General features: G+C 52.9%; 6 protein-coding genes across 6 annotated transcripts; 2 read left to right on the forward strand and 4 right to left on the reverse strand.

Moving 5' to 3' along the window:
• Positions 1 to 949: 949 nt before the first annotated feature.
• Positions 950 to 1303, reverse strand: ATEG_03729 (uncharacterized protein; the record flags this gene model as incomplete). The annotated part of the gene is made up of 1 exon (XM_001212907.1): positions 950 to 1303. One exon carries the CDS (start codon positions 1301 to 1303, stop codon positions 950 to 952), a length of 354 nt encoding a protein of 117 aa, XP_001212907.1.
• Positions 1304 to 1878: 575 nt separating this feature from the next.
• Positions 1879 to 2193, reverse strand: ATEG_03730 (uncharacterized protein; the record flags this gene model as incomplete). Its single annotated transcript, XM_001212908.1, has 1 exon — positions 1879 to 2193. The coding sequence occupies one exon, from the start codon at positions 2191 to 2193 to the stop codon at positions 1879 to 1881; it is 315 nt and encodes a 104-aa protein (XP_001212908.1).
• Positions 2194 to 4508: 2315 nt separating this feature from the next.
• On the forward strand, positions 4509 to 5154 carry ATEG_03731 (uncharacterized protein; the record flags this gene model as incomplete). Its single annotated transcript, XM_001212909.1, has 3 exons — positions 4509 to 4547; positions 4680 to 4968; positions 5141 to 5154. The coding sequence occupies 3 exons, from the start codon at positions 4509 to 4511 to the stop codon at positions 5152 to 5154; spliced, it is 342 nt and encodes a 113-aa protein (XP_001212909.1).
• Positions 5155 to 5297: 143 nt separating this feature from the next.
• Positions 5298 to 6931, reverse strand: ATEG_03732 (uncharacterized protein; the record flags this gene model as incomplete). The annotated part of the gene is made up of 2 exons (XM_001212910.1): positions 5298 to 5646; positions 5694 to 6931. 2 exons carry the CDS (start codon positions 6929 to 6931, stop codon positions 5298 to 5300), a joined length of 1587 nt encoding a protein of 528 aa, XP_001212910.1.
• A 595-nt stretch (positions 6932 to 7526) lies between these two features.
• On the reverse strand, positions 7527 to 9934 carry ATEG_03733 (SAM and PH domain-containing protein; the record flags this gene model as incomplete). The annotated part of the gene is made up of 2 exons (XM_001212911.1): positions 7527 to 9740; positions 9800 to 9934. The coding sequence occupies 2 exons, from the start codon at positions 9932 to 9934 to the stop codon at positions 7527 to 7529; spliced, it is 2349 nt and encodes a 782-aa protein (XP_001212911.1).
• A 3546-nt stretch (positions 9935 to 13480) lies between these two features.
• Positions 13481 to 15716, forward strand: ATEG_03734 (Zn(II)2Cys6 transcription factor; the record flags this gene model as incomplete). Its single annotated transcript, XM_001212912.1, has 3 exons — positions 13481 to 13682; positions 13754 to 13954; positions 14131 to 15716. The coding sequence occupies 3 exons, from the start codon at positions 13481 to 13483 to the stop codon at positions 15714 to 15716; spliced, it is 1989 nt and encodes a 662-aa protein (XP_001212912.1).
• Between the last annotated feature and the right edge of the window lie 879 nt (positions 15717 to 16595).

Genomic DNA, 16595 nt, shown 5'->3' on the forward strand with positions numbered 1-16595 from the left:
AGATCGCCGATGACAGCGACTATCAACGTTGTGGTCTGCGTAAGTCCGGAATTGTCCAGTTGCTAACGGCACGATGATCGTGGCTCGTCAGATCCAGGCATTGACCATCCATCTCTCGACATGCAGATAGACCGAGCCTTCTTCAGGCAATGCATCACATCGGGGATGTCCGTCCTCGCAGACAGTCAGGTCTGTTACTTTTTCCAGTCTCCCATCTACTAACGTAACTAACCTCAATCTGGAGGATTAATTAAAGAAGCTCACTAAGGTAAACCTTGACTCATTTGGCTCCGGGGCCAAATACGATCATCCGTTTCACCTCCCGACTAGTGACATACCGAAGGCTGGATGGACCCTTGGATCGACTAATCATCGGTCTCCTCGTTGGCGAGTCAAAGCATCCAAAGCTAAGCCCTCATTTTCTCTCGAGGGACCCAGGGGAAAGGGTCGTGCTACCAGAGATTAAGAGGGGCATCTACAAAAGCAATTATGCCATCTACGGAGTAATCCCAGCCCAGCTGCGAAAGCACTAGGATTAGCGCAAATCAGGGCGATGAGCGCATGAACCCATCCCATCTGGAAGTCGATACGAGGAGCCCGACAATCCGGCAAAGCCCGCCTCTTAACATGGGTTACCACTAAGCTGGGAATGCATCGCCGCTTCCCCAGGCGAAATGCCACAGTCAGACAATGGCTCCACGGACAGGCGCAAGACATCCAAAAAAGGGGGTTCTTGGCATATCGCCTGCATTATTCGAGTATCGATTATGCACTGCCGCCGTTCCCTCTTGGATATGAAACCCTTGAGCGGAGTGTCGATATCGAGGATGAATCAGCTACCAACATCGATGGGGGTTATTTTTGGAGAACCAGATGAATCGTCCCTGGTGCTAGTGAGCCGTGCTAACCGTGAACGATCTAGTCTAATTGCCATCGACGACCCCACGGTTTAATCTGCAAGGTACATTCGGCCTGCAGCGACTGTGTCAACGCGCTCAATCACATTGCGTCGGCCTGTGCGAAGCATGCGGGATCCTTGGCATCGAACGCGATCTGCAGTGCCGCATGAACGGTTGTTCGGTGTTCCTGACGTGAAAGGCGTTGAGAAGCCAGGGGCCCGCGTGTCTTTCTCGATCGAGCAACCGGCGACATGACCCCTTGGGACCTGTCCTGCGCCAAGCATGCCATCCCGCGTGGCTTTTTTTGGTCCAAAACACGACTTTCGAACCGACCCGAACCATGCCAGTAGCGAGAATGCCAAACCCAACGCCAGATAGAGCAACGCAAGGGCGCAAACGCCCATATCTCCTGTCACAAAGCCAGCGTGTAACGGTCTCTGCCATGGAGAGATCTCCTGTTTGCGTCTGAAAAGGAAGGAATCTGCGATTTGATGCATGTCGCTGATCCGCCCTTCAAGATGTGATACGTATACAATTCGGGCTGACTGACTAATTAGTCTGGTGCCTTCTTTCCGTTGAGTGATATCCCGAGACTTTTACTTTCTGTCAGAGTGTTGCCCGCGCAACTTCCACCGCTCCCTCCCTGGCGTCGTCACGAATAGGGGTAAACAGCACGGCAACGGTCGTCGTCACGATTGGTCCGCCTGAAAACTATACGCTGCTGGCGTGTATTCTAGGGTATGTAAATCCTGGAACGAGCTGACGCCAGCTGGTGACACTTCCCCTGCATGTACCTCGAATGACCGACGGTGTCCGGTGCCTTCAATTGCATCAACAGTTCAGCAAAAGCCTCCACCAGCACTTATTGCGAAGCTCATCTATTCAAGGTGGTACCATGACTCCTACTAGATCAGGAAAAGCGGACAAAGACCTTTCGGGTGCTCGGCACTGTACTTGTTCCCGACGGACGAAAGCGAGGTTACACAAAGCCACCCCGAATGTGATGTGATCCACTACGGATATCTCGCTTGTCTCGCTCATTCTCGGCTGAAACTGCAGCCATGCCATGTGGAAAGAAGCTATGGCCATCATCCGGCCCTAACCTTTTGCAAGCTGGCGCAGCACGACCATGCGCCGGGCCAGTCAAGGGGTGCAGACAGTCAATTACGATCATCCACCGACTACCCTGTTTCACACCACATTCTTCCTTGTTTGGTTTTGAATTAACGTGGCTTGGGCCTGTTACAGTCGCCCACCCCAGCAGCAGAACTCCACTGTTTGTCTCCCCTGCCATGTCCAAGCCCACACACGGCACCAAAGGCCAGACTCGGCTCCCGAGGACAGGAGAGTTTGGATCGTTTTGTCACAGAGTGAGACATCTGGGGGATGTACACAAGGAGTTCCCGCCCTCGTTACACTTCACTAAGTGGATCTGAGATAAGAGCCAACCCTCTAGCCTGCAACATTCCCGCAGCCATCTGCGTCACACTCTAGTTGGAAGTGACTAGGGTGCCTCCGCTCATTTGGTCAGGACCTCTGCAACCGAGAAATGATTCCTGGTTGGCCACGAGGTACGGATGCATAGACTCTGGCTAGCAGCATGGCATGACAGCAGCAAAGCCTGTCACTCCACCGGGCGTGGCATGAGATAGCCAATATTATCCCAGCGATTAGAGCCATGCAGAGCAAACATGACATGCCCTATTATGGCCCGGCGCAGGATATGTCAGGTCTAATACTCCTTCCCGGCCGAACCGGTGTTCCTTGGGTTTGGTGATATGGCTGAAAGAGCGTCCCGACACTCCAAAGACTCGGTGATTCACGGTGCCTTGATGATAGGTCCGTGGGCGTTTGTTGATGTGTCGTTAGCCCCTGTACGGAATCTTCTTCGTAGGGCTATTTTTTGAACCATTGGGTACGGAGATAGGCTAACAAAGCTGGCCATATGCATACATCCATACGCCAAGAATATCTGGAATGTTAATGTTCTCAGCGAGACTACCACAATCATTTGTTCCTTCTAAGCTTGGATGTAGGCATTCCCTGTCTCGATACTCCCGAGCTGGCTTCGGGGACCACCAGCGGATCACCAGCCCGAGTCTGCAGACCACGCCCAAGCTACTGGCACAGTGGGTGCTCCAAGCGCCATCATCTTGAATCAAGTACCAGGACAGCCGACCCACAAGCGGCGCGTGATGATTCATGGGTGACAACGGGCAGAATTGGAGCGTTGGTGTGGTGTTCCCACACTCGTGGCCTGCTGTATCCAAACACATTAGGGATCTCTCAAGGCAAACACGAAGGCAACCGTGAAGGGTCTGACCAGACCGTCGGCACAAAAGTCGAATCTGTGATGGACGCCGACTCCATCCCAAGCTCTCAACGTAATGAGTTCCGGGTTGGAAATATCGCGCATCCGGATGAGCCTTCCACAACCGCGCCCAATCGGATCCAGCCCGTTTTGAACAAATGGTGCCCCCACGCAGGTTTGCTAAAAGGAACCCAGCGAGAGAAGGCTGCACAAGAAGTGCCAGATGACTCTTTCTATCAAGGCCTTGTTTGTCACCCGTATCCATTGGACTGGTGGTGTGTCTATCGCCTTGATTGGAGGCGGAATAGACGCCGAACTTGGCACTTCACCTGCTGTGTACCTATTCCCACGTATATATCCCTGTTCTGACGTGATGTCTAGGTGTTTCTCTTTCTTCGGAGTTGTTCTCACTGGTGGTTATTGTGATGGTTGGGTTTTCATATAGGCGCCGTCAATATTGAGATAGATCACGATATATGAGTGGCCGTTTGTGTTTGCCGCTCAATAAGGTCACATTGAAAGATCGTGTTTGCCATCCTCCCCGACTCGTCAGTTCTATGGCCATCTAGCACGTCGTGGGGGTATAACTGATCCATAAGAGGGGACTTGGCCACGACCGCATGGATTCTGCTCCGTGGGACCCGATAAAATGAATAGATGTACTTTTTTCAAGTTGAGCCTGGGTTTGTAGAGAGCTTCAACCAAGCTATGTGCTTGGTCTGTCCATTTGGTTGATGTGACTTCTGTTGCTGTAAGGTTGTAGGGTCATCAATCTGATTGAGTGTGTGTGAATGAAACAAAAGTGTTTGAATCGCTAGCCTACAATAGACAACCATAATGAAAGTACATGTTGCTATGTCGTGGTGATGATAATAGTTGATGGGAAAGTTGCATGGACGTTGTTGACAGGCCTCGTGCCTTGCTGCCTCAGGTATCTGTCACGTGCACCATCTCGATCGGGAAAGCCGCTGAGTCGCTGGCCATCTACACCGTTCATCCACCATCTGTCACTGTGCCTGATAGATTCCCATGAACCTCTCCTGATTGTCTCTTGTAAATGCGCATTACTGCTGCAGCTCTGATGGCATCGCGCTGAGCGTCGACACTCCCCTTCTATCATGACCGTGATACCATCGCGGGGCAGCGGCTGACAGTGAATCAGAGCGGCTATCTGTAGTTCCGCACGGCGTGGACAATCATCTCGGTATAATCTCAGTGTTATATACTGCCTTTCTATGAAAATTATGTATACTAACATCTTTCAGACGAATACAATAATATCCCCACAAGTGCCCAGAATGGAACACCAGGCCACTCTCAACGACATCCAGAAAGCCGTATGGGACGGCCGACTCCCACTACAGATTACTCTATCTCCCTCAGAAAGTCGATCATACGACAAGACGGACCCATATCTTGTATTTTTCTACTCCCCTTGCTCCTAAACGCAAATACTAATCCTATGGCAGATCTCGTACCCCCGAATATCATATCTCCCATCGCTACTACCAAGGCTGCACGCATTCTTCTCATCCTCATTGATTGAGCCAACCTCAAAGCCTCATGATGGGTGGTTCTCCTTCGAGGGCGTCCCATTGAAATGGCATCTGCCCGTCGGACTCCTCTACGACCTGTACGCGGGCGCCGACCCCGCCTCGAAGGGAAGCGGGCCAGCATCCGACGACGAGACCGCGGAATTTCCGCTCCCCTGGAGGCTGGTTGTGCAATTCAGCGACTGGCCGGATGAAGAGCTCGTCCGTCTCGACGCTGATGGCATGGTGATGCATGACGCGTTCATTAATAGCGTGAAAGAGGCGGATTTCATGCGCAACGGGACCGCGAAGGGCATCATGACGCTGTCGAAGGAGGACTCGTCTGGATTGTGGAAGTCTGTTCAAGATGGTACGTTATGTTCCCTTCGTTCTTACAGGCCAGGGCTGGTGATTGACGGCGGCAGTGGACCTCCCCTCCTTCCAACGCATATCCAACATCCTCCTCCCGCCACCGAACCAGCCGTTCCGGAACGTGCCTATTAGATTCTTTCTACCACTTCCTCCTGACTCAGGGGCTCCGTCATTGAAGGTAGTTCAGTCGCCGCTCCCACCAACGCTTCCACCCTCCAGCATGGCCGCAAGCCAGGCGGCCATCTCAAGGACGCCGCAGCCGCAGACCCTGGGGACGGCGTTGCACGCCTTACTCCCGAACTTGTTTCCCAGTCGGAGGACGCCGGTGCTCGCGAAGCCGGTGCTACATGGTGCTGTACTGCCGATGTCCGCGCCAGTCGAGGAGGTCGTGAGGAGTTCAGCGTATGGGGACGGGTGGGTGTACATTGTTGTTCGGATGATGGGGTGAATCGATTTATCTGTGATACGCCGACGTGGTAGAAACAACAGGGTATATTTTCCAGCGTAGACAATATCCAATTTCCCGGACAAGCTCACCTGGTACGTGAGATCTCATGGTCCTGAAATTCGGGCACGCACACATATTTTAGTCGCACCCTGCGGCTGGACCGATCGTAATCCGCCCCCATAACCGCCTTTTCCAGCCAGAACTCTGGCAGTTCACACCCCCGGCGGAAACCACGCTCCGGCGGGAACCTGTACACGAAGAAGTCTTTGACGCCACGGCACGGATACATGTACCTGAACGCACTCTGACACCAGGCATCTATCCTGTCCACGCCCTGCCACGAAGAGATCAACTGCACGACCTGCATCGTGACCGTGAGCTTGTGCATCGTCGAAGCAGCCGCCACGCGACAGATGGCAGCAGCGAAGTCCTTGACAGTTTTCGCTGCGGCACCACGTTTGGTCGGCAACACGTCACAGTGCAAGAACGCAACATGCTTCAGATACTGCGGCGGGAACGCCCTCTCGCAGTTGACGACGCCCGGGTTGTCGACCAGACGGAAAACATTACCGGAGTAGAACACGCGGAAGGCCAGCTCGCTAAAGTCATCGCTGACCCGGAACATGTTAACCGGGTAGACCCATTGCGGCTCGCGCGCCGAGCACCAGACGTGATGGGGGACGTTCGTGCAATCGAGTCCGACGCCGTCCAGGTCGTACCTCGAGGGTATCCAGACGCGTTTCACCCACACCAGCGACATGGGCGCGATCAGCTCCGTATGCCGCAGGACGAGCTCCTGGAGCTCCCCGGGGAGGGCTGAGAAGTTGAACCTGCGCTCGTTTTTGGGCGCGGCCGTGAGCGCGCCGAGAGTCCTCGCAAGCGGATATCTCAGCCGGAGATCCACGCCGGGGCCCAGACAGACCGAGCAGCGTCGCAGCGGCGGCAGGAGTCTCAGGTTATCCACGAAGAGGGGGCACAAGACCGGGCCGAGCCCGTGCGCGACGAGCACAAGGTCCAACGCGTGCGGCGTGACGTGCGGTGTAAGCTGATAGCAGAAGCGGACCCATTCGCGGAGCCAGATCTTTTCCCTGCCGGGGAGGAACTCGACTCGCAGGTGGCGCAGGCGTTTGATGGCGCTTGGAAGCAGGGGGAAATCGCCAAATGCGATTCGATACACGAAGATGCTTTTGGAGAAGCCTTCCCCCGGGTCGAGGTGGAATGTCTCGCCGTGCCCTTTGTGAGGAGGATCGGCTCGGATTGGCTCGTCTGGATGGTTGGTGTTTAGCTGGAGGTGCACGCCCCAAGATAGTTCCCTGGGAAGTGCATTCAGCAGTACGCTGAAGGTCTCGGTGTGCGTCGAGGTATTCATCGTTTCTTGACTGGATCTTGTTAGGTAGGGACTGAATGGATGACTTGAATTCTGAGGTATAACGGGAGTATGGATCAGATGTGCATGCTAGCAGCAGGGAGGGAGGTGAGCGATTATAGCTCTGAAATTTTCCAACTTTGGTAATGGTGAAATGAAGATGAAGTACTTGCTTCCGTCACCATGACAGATAAAGCTAACTACCTCAGCTATATGGAGAGTACAATAGTGTTTCATGTTTTCTTTGGGATTGACCAACTCCTCCACATTTGTTCTTAGTGTTACATACAGTGAGCAACCAAGCATAATGCGATAAAAACAGAGCAGCGGAAACATGAACCACGCAATCTGGGGTAAATACCTATATAGGCAACTGGGGTATCTGACAAGGCCGTCCTGCGACGATGCGTCTTATTTCGTTCAGTCGTAACAAAGGAAAGGACAATGCAATCTGGAACCAATGGAACAGAGGAAATGCCATGGTGGATTAAGGGCAAACCGATAAGAAATGTAACTCCAAACACTGCAATCAAAGCCATGAAAGGGGAGATCATTGCAAATTAGGCTGGAGGCAGGTCCAAAGAGACCTCCGATAGGTTCAGATGAAGTTTCCATTGACCTGGACTTCAGCGCCGCCTTCTTTACCCTTCCGGAGAGCTTTGGCGAGCATCAACTCGCGCATCCAGTCAATACGCTCGTCACGGGTTTTGACAGCAAAGTGGTGGCTCTTAGCTCCATTGTGGCTAAAGATCATCTTCTTGTCCTCCTTAGCGGAGGGAATCAGGGAGAAAGCGAATGCCGCATCATCCTTGCTGATATTGTGGTTGTTCCGGAGGATGGACTTCTTCAAGGCCGCCGTGAGCTTAGAGCTAGACGCCAGAGAGGAACACGCGACGGCGTAGTCGTCAACGTCAATCTCTTCCAAGGCCTTGGAACGGCGGAGCGCCGCGAGCTCATCCTTGTGCATCGCAAGGTTGGTTCCACGCAGAGTGAAGTGAGCATCCTGCCACTCGTGGCGAAGGAAGCGCGTCTGCTTTCGCTTCTTCATGTATCCGCTCCGGGTTACGTCAGGGTCCGACGACAGGGACGAGCAAGAAGAGCCCTGGTTGTGGAAACCAATGCGGGGGGTGCCCTGCAGATCAGCAGGGTCTTCAATAGGGGTGAGGGGTCGGCCTTCTTTGACTCGACGGAGGGTCGACGCCGCCCGAGGTCGGGTCGAAGCGCTACGCATCACGGGCTCTTGATAACGAGCTTGCATGAGGTTGCCGTAGCGCATGTCTGGCGGGACCGACTGAGAGGTCTCGCGGGCCACCGGTCCATCGGGTATCGCTGTTACGGGAACATCCATCTCGGAGAATGGAGTTCCCTGGCGATAGTAGTCATCGGACCCCATGTATCTTGCCGAGGTGAATGGTCCGTACTGCTGGACAGTGGTTGGAGAACCGTAGATCTGGTTCACCATGGATGGGGTGATTGTCCGCTGAGCCGTAGCCGTAGTTGGGTCGTCGGAATCCGAATCCGTGGGGATGGTCAGTTTGGGGAGATTGCGAAGGTTTGCCGCCATGTGGTTGGGGCGCGTGTCTGGCGGAGACAAGACTGGCATTGGGTTCTGCGCAGGAGGGCTAATAGAGATGACCGGTTTGGAGGAAGGCTCCGTCGGAAGTTCCGAGTCGGATGAAGGAGATTCGACATGCTGATAGTTGAGGAACTGGCGCACGCTCTCCTGCCGATCGACCTTCTTCACTTCATTCAGAGCCTCCTCACAGAGCCGAGGGGTCTGCTGAGCGGGTCCAAGGACGTCTGATGAGGCGACGACGGAAGGCTCGGCTTCTGATGTCGGCCGCAGCATATTCTGTGCTGTGGCCGGGTTCCCGGGGTTTCCGGTAATGATAGTACCCCCTGGGAGCCAAACGGCGTTGGGAAACTCGGCCGCGAGCTTCTCCAGCTGGCGCTGGCGTCGTCGGAACTTTGGACAGTTCTCTCCCTTGGAGCAGTTGTGAGGCTTGGGGAGGACCTGTTCGATGCCAACGATCGAGACGGACTCTCCCGGAGTCACTTGGCTCCCATCACTTTTGAAACCCCGGGAGATGACCTCTCCAGTCGGCGACACTGACATGGCGTAAGAGCGGCGACTAGGAGAGCGGCTTTCAGGGCGCTTGGTTTTCATCATGGTGTTGCGCAGGTGATCGATCGAGGTCATGATCTGATGACGCTTGCCAAAAGATTGGATTCCAAGCTCTTTCAGGTCATCAATCTGAAGGCTCAGAAGAACAGAGCCTGTAATATCATTGATGAGAAATTGGTCAATCACGGTGCCATCATAGCCAGCGATGTGCATCCAGTGCGCTACCTGGCTGGGAGACCACTTTCGGATCTCCGCCTCCTCCACCTGCGACACGTCGGGATGCACCGTTGCATATGCCTGGGGTGTGCATGGGGAGAACGCATATCTGGTGCTGGTGGTCTCCGTATCGGATTGAGGAAACTGGGATCCGGTGCTGGATTGGGGGAACTGTGATCCAGTGCTGGACTGAGGGAACTGAGACGCGGTGCTAGACACAGCAAATTGGGTTCCGGTGTTTGGAGTCGCCGCAGTTGAGCGAGTGAACTGAGATTGAACGGGCGACCTCTCGAAGTAGAGATCGATTTCTGTCGAGGCTACGGAGCCCGAAGAAATCGAGTTTCTGAACAGATGAGGGCCACTGGGTCCTTGAACGGACTTGTCATCGTGAAAGGTATAAGGGTGCTTTGGGGCGTCGTCGGGAGTTGGCGGGTCCGGAGTGGAAATTGAGGAGTTGCTATCGTAGCCTAACTATACGGATGCGATAAGAACATGGTACATAGATATAAGGTTGTCCTGTATCAACTTACCGAGCCCATACTCACACGAGGAGATTCTTCCTCAGTGTCACTGACTTCGAAGTCCGTGTCATCAAAATCAGTGGTGGTCGATTCACGGTTCTTGACCACCGTCCAGGGTGGGTAGAAGAGTGCTGTGTTTGCCATATTGAGGCACGCCGGAGGGGCCTTGCGCCTGGCAGTACGCCGAGCCTCCTGAGAGCTGTGTCAGTGTTATGTTGATGAATATCAGGCTAAAGGCCTGTTCCTGTTTGCATCTTACCATATTCTTTGCGAGATACTTGGTTCTTCAAACACAATAAACAGGCAAAGCCGACACTGTCGGTATGCGGGATTTCAGAGGATATTCGCCAGATGAGGCGAGTCTCTATGAAAAGGCAATCAACACGAAGAAATGAGAACAGGAACGATGGAAATATGGGTATCACAAGCATGGACTGCTAGATGCAACCAGCAGGAAGAGAAATGAGAGGAAAGAGTCGGAAGAACGGGGGCCTTGGGGTCCTCACCGTATAAGTAGATAGCCCAATCGGACTGTGATTGCTGTGATGAGCGCACAGCGGGGGTTGGGGGGGGTGAAACATCACTCCGGCGACAAGCCAGACTGACAGATCGAATCAGTTGGCGGCACATGGAGGAAATCCGACCGTGGCATGCAGCGATGGTGAAACGTAGCGGCAAATGTTGAAGGACGAGTGGTGGGAGAGGGAGTATGGGAAGGTGATGGAGGGTGACGACCTTGCAGTAGCGTTAAGCTCACTGCAGAGATCGGACGTGGGTCGTATCCAATGACGCCGTGCCGAAGGAAGGAATCCTGCAGACCGTCCGGGCGATACGAGCGATGAGAGGCCGGCGGGGCTTTTCTACGCGCCGGCCAGGCGGGGGTGATAGCGGTGATGGCGCCCGTGAATGGTGGAGAGCTTAGCGCCCGCCGGGCCTTGGCCCCCCGTCGTCCCCGGACCCCTCAGGCCCTTGTCGAGCAATGGCATTCTCTCGCTACCCGCCCGCCTCGTTTTTTTGTCTGCTTCATCGCCCAATCCAGGATAACGGCCGGTCCGAATCACGCCCTCTACCTCGAGAATTTCGTTCATTCGCTTATGGGAAGCTCCTGGCGCCAATATTCATGGGAAATCACGCTCCAACCAGGTGTCCATTCCAGGTTCGTCCCCTGCAGGGTGTGATGGCGAGAATCCTCGAGAGGGGTACTGTGTAGGTCGCTCGAATTGGTCTATATAGCGAGGGAGCTTCCCATCCCAGCTCGGGACTTCGTCTCGCTAGAACCCAAGTTCTGTCCTTCCCAGCATCTCACCACATACAGAATACACTTTGTACTCTTCCATCAATGCATGCCTTCTCCTTCTTTCCCTTCCCCCATTCCTTAGATTGTGTCTTGGGGCTACCTGCGCACCCCTCGCCTGAATTGACGTGGCTGTCTGCTAGAGGGGGGGCTGGTATGGCGTCTGCAAAGGGTGTGATTGCTGTATATTGATGTGTGAACAACCTGCATTGGTGCAGAAGTACCGGTTTGCTTTACGTTCCAATATCAACTTGTCCCTCCAATGAGAATAGAATCGTCTGGGGAACTCCGGCATCCCGTAGTTAATTTATGCATTAATTTCCGATTCCCCAGTTAAGCCATCCCCCCAATTATATGATGTCACACCGAATGCCATGCGGTTTGGTGTTCGACGGGGTAACATAAGCGTGCTCACGCACCATGTCGAGAGTTTCCGGGGAAACAGCCTTGTGTCTTGCTTTATCTACAAGTTCTTTACGGCGTACATCGCGTATGCTCCGAGATCTTGCGATAATTTGTGCTTAAAAGTGTCTGAAAGATAACGCGATATTGATGCGGGAGAAGACCGGTGTTATTGTAGCCGTCACCTTGCAGCGCATGACTAAGTCCAAGTAGTTACTTCGAGGTTGTCTGTCTTGACCGTTCTTCACCAAGGTACCATGTCTACAGACGGTGAGGACCTGGGCATGTGCTATCCTACCCGAGAATATGGCTCAGGAGTATGACCTTGGTCCTTGAAGTTGCTATTCTTGGTACCGACATACCACATACTACCTAGCATAGTCGAGTAAAGGATCTTTTTTTAGCCCGCAGCCGTGCACGGCCAAATGCACAGAATCGGGAGAAGCCTCCCCATGGAACGAACTGCCAGATCTCGAGCGTTTCGGTTTGATATTCTATTAAAAGAACTGTTTCAATCATGCAAGTTTAATCTGTAACTGTCAAAAAGATCTTTATTTAGAAGTGATGATGCTTTTCTTAGACCGGCTTCCCGGCTGCTGGTGACGCCGGTGGGCGTTTAGTCGATATGGAAGATGTTAAGAATAGATCCAACACAAGCCAAAGAGCCTCATTGGCCGTAAATTATAGAGTCTATTGCTTTTGCGGTTTATTGCTTTCCGGGCAGGTATTCAGCAACTCCGATCATTGGACAGATAACTGGGCGATGGCGGCAGGGAGCATCAGGTCCCAGGTACCCCGCATGGATGACGGGGTTGCTCTCTGTTGCTAATTATGACAACTTCCAGAGTTATTATTAGGATAAACCTGTCTAATGCAGTCATTTACGGAGTTTTCGAGCCTCATCCCCTGCATGACTCCAATGAGAATGTCCCGTTTGGCGCCGATATACCGCCCGTGGCTGCAGGATCAGCGGTTAAGAGTTGCTAATTAAGGGAACAGTCCAAGCGTCACGATCGCCCCGCAGCTGCACGGCCCGCACTCCACCAAGGGTTCGTCGGTCGGGAGATGGGTCTGATTGGGTCTTTTCTGGCCGTCAGACAATTGTTATTCCGGCGGAAGGTCAATGGAGTTCGAAGTCTACTGCGTCGGGTTCATTGCAATGATAGAGTTGGTAGAAGAGCAGGAAAAGATGCCTTATTACACGCTGAGCAAGTCCCGTGGAAGCAGCGTAGAATGAACCCCATATTGACGACTCCTTAACTGTCTATAAGTCCAAAATTCAGGTCAATAGCTCGAGAGAAAGGTGTACATCTGCTTGCCGGCGCGTATACAATCGAATTGGGAGCGGCGGAATTCAGGATAAAAGGTGGTCACCCCACCAATCACGGGCGGCCAAGGCAGCTCTAAATGGACCCCTGTCACCCATCGGTTCCTGGTCCGCGTCTAACAGCATGGAGAGCATGCATGATCAACACCATGCTCTTGGGTCCTTGGCTCCATACCATGGCTTCCACCACCTTCATCTATCCCCGAATATCCCAATTTAGATTCCTCACTCGATCCATGTGTGCCATATCTTCACTGATTTGCTGTTTGGCTTCAGTCTCCACTCAGGGTTCAGATGTTCTACCGAGACTTGAAACAAATATCCTCTTGCTGACGACCCCTGGGGTCAAAAAATAGAAGCACAGGGCTGCAGGCTTCATGTCTGAGGATCAATCGTCCAACCATCGCATCTCATGATAACATGCCGTGATGGCTTCATAAAGACCTGAGACGCCCTCCCGTGTTTCACCCTTTCTCCTCTGCACCATCTTCACTTCAATTGAAGGCAGAGGTCACCACATCATCACTTCGACGACGACTTGGTTCATCATCATCTTATACTTTGATTGATATCTCCAACTTGACCTTGCTGTCTCTGGCCTTGATCAGACGAGCTTCATTCTCCCACTTTCGTTGTTCCTGTCTTCTCATTGTCCAAGTCAATCACAATGTCCCACGCTATGCCTTACCCCGTCATGCCCCCGACAATGTATAATCCCACGTACACCGGGGAGTACACTGGGGAGCACACTGGGGAGTATACCGGCGAGTATACCGGGGGCTATACAGAGGAAGCTTCTTCCAATGCCGCGCCCATTGAAGGACCGGAAGACAAGACGAATGAACGTTCATTCCGCAGATCACGCTCGGGTATGATTGCTTCCCTATGAAGCATTCCGTCCATGGAGACGTCTCCCGTTCTTGCCTAACCGTACACATAGGTTGCTTCACATGTCGACTGAGGAGGAAGAAGTGTGATGAGACTCGTCCGACTTGCAATTCATGTGGCAAGCTGGCTCTCAGGTGCGATTACAAGCCCCCACATTGGTGGGCTACCGCCGAAGAGAGGAAGAAGCAGAAGCAGAGAATCAAAGACAGGATTCGACAGACGAAAGTCATGGAAAAACATGGATCGTTAAAAGGTAAGTCGCCATCCACATGTCTTCTCTCGCTGGGTTCCAACATCATTTTTCAGAGTATATGGACCGCGTCCGTGCTCTTATAGAGAAGCCCGCCGCTACAACAGAGTTCAATTTCAACAGTCCAGTGTTGGCGGAGCCACAACAGAACCCCTTCACGACGCCGGCCCCGGCACCAGTTCCTACTTCTATCACAACCCCGGTGAGCCCGTACGACATTAGCATCAAGACTAATACATACATCAACAATGTGCCCGTGCCAAACCAGTCACCCGTCTCTGTTTCTGGGTACAATATGATGAACCCGCCACAGCAGCAACTGCCGTTCACCCAGCCTTCGTCCACTCCGCAGCCGTTGGCCACCGCGCAATGCCTGCCGGCGCAGCAGTCTCTGCCTACTCCGCAGTCTGCGTCTACCGAGTGGTTCAATGCTCCCGCCGCCTATCTCAGCCAGCCTCAACCATACAGTCCTATGGACGCTGTCGGCTTTGGGCTCCCCGGACGGTCCTTGTCCTGGTGCCTGCAGACCATGGTCCCCATTGAAGAAAGTGACAAGCCTCTTCTCAACCATTTTTTTGACTACGTTATTCCTCTGGTCTTTCCCATTGTTGAGGTCAATCATGGAGGTCCCACGCGGGTGAGAGAGATCCTCAACGCTCTTCAGAACAACAAGTCATACCTCCACTGCTGCCTGAGTGTGGCCGCAATCCACCTGAAGACCAGCATGGGCATGGAAGACCAGATGGACCATGACATTATGCAACATCGGTACGAGGCAATCTCGCAGTTGTGCCGCGCTTTGAACTCCAAGGTGGGCAACAGCCAGATGCAGGTCATGGATGCGACGCTCGGTTTGATCTTCTACCATAGCTGCGTTGGGCTGCCGGATGATTATCTCCCGGATATCACATGGTACTCTCATTTCCAGGCCGTGGCAAACCTTGTGAAGAAGCTCAACTACGCACCCACTCAATTCAACGTCTCTCTCATCACATGGATCGACATCTTGGGGTCCACCATGGTGGGAGAAACACCCCAATTCGCTCACACATACCGCACCAAACATCTCAGCGGTACGCCGTCCGGACTGCAGCCACTGATGGGCTGCGATGATCGTATTATGTACCTCATCTCAGAGATCGCGTGCTTGGAGTCGCTGAAACTGGAAGGACAGCTCGACGATATGATCGTACGCCATCATATTTCAGCCCTGAGCGCTCAGATTGACTGGACCGAGCCCGCTGACAAAACCATGGAGTCGCCCTACAACGCAGCAGGCGTCATCGTCCCCGAAAAGCTGACGAAAATTCTGACTGCTCTGTTCCGCATCGGGGCTCGCATCTACCTCTACAGCTTGATCCCTGGCTTTGACCGCCACGAACCAAACTACGTCAACTTGGTCGCATCCGTGGCTGATACTCTGCAGTTCCTCCCGACAGGAGCCAGCGGTTTCGATCGCTGCCTAGTCTGGCCATTGTTCATGGCCGGGGCACATTCTATATCCTCCAGCAAGCTCCGAAAGGTACTAGCTGAGCGGGTTTCTGCATTGGGGTACCTCGGGGACTTTGGAGGCTTCGGGCGGATGTACCGTGTTTTGAAAGAGGTCTGGCGGGTTTCTGAGGGTTCAACATCCTCCTCCACTTCAGGATCGGATACGAATGCTTCAACGCAAGTCAACCCCGTCCAGTACCTGCCACAAACACGGCAGTATCCCCATTGGCGGGATATTATGCGAAAGAACAAGTGGGACTATTTGCTGTTATAAAGAGTAACTTGCACACTTTTGTCGGAGTTGATGAGATCTTGTGGTCGACTTCCCGAGTCAACTTGACTGGCGAGATGGTTCCTTTCTACTTCTATTCTATCTTATTTTATTTTCTTTTCCTTTACGACTCAACGATAGGAGCTGAAGGGGATGATTTCTTATTTTCTTCGTTCGATATCCCTTTACGTTATTATCCTTCTGTTCTTTCGTTCACCCTATTCTGGAGTTTGGACTTTGTTTTCACGATGCTGGTTGGCTATCTAATGCTTTGTTCAAGTTTGATGTTGTAGTCCGGTACTTAGTGTCTCAATTTACATGGAGTTTATATGCGTTTTGCCGTAGCCCTAGCCTTCGTCGATACCAATCAGCACGCTCATTTCCATGAAAGATTGTGTGAGCTGACATGTGAAATCAGGGCATGCGATCTCGACATGCCACCCGCCATATATGTACCTCCCCCCCACCCCACCAAGAGTTCAGATGTCATATTCGTTTCATACTGCCTTGTCACAATGGTGAAGTCGTATCATACACAGAATGTTCGTATGATATTTTAGGACCTCTACTAGGGTTAAACAAAGCATCCCGGTTTCAGACGTGCTCACTCGTTAAAGACTAAGCGCACTGACCACAAGGTAAGACGGTTAGGTAGCATGTGAGCTGTCAATCGGGTGTTGGTTCCGGCGTTTCTCGGATTGGCCGTGTGGCTACTAGCTCTGGACCGTTTACGGAAAGAGAGAGATCCTGCGGGATGCGGCTTGTTGGGCATGGAGTCGCGGAAGCGCTCGACTGTCTGGGTATTGGGGCATATCGGCGAACGTAAGGTCCGCATCGAGTATCTACAGAGCGAAAGGGATAATGACACGTCTACAGATTACG

The sequence above is a fragment of the Aspergillus terreus genome, genomic scaffold (assembly GCF_000149615.1).
Source record: "Aspergillus terreus NIH2624 scaffold_5 genomic scaffold, whole genome shotgun sequence".
In the NCBI taxonomy this organism is placed as follows: domain Eukaryota; kingdom Fungi; phylum Ascomycota; class Eurotiomycetes; order Eurotiales; family Aspergillaceae; genus Aspergillus; species Aspergillus terreus.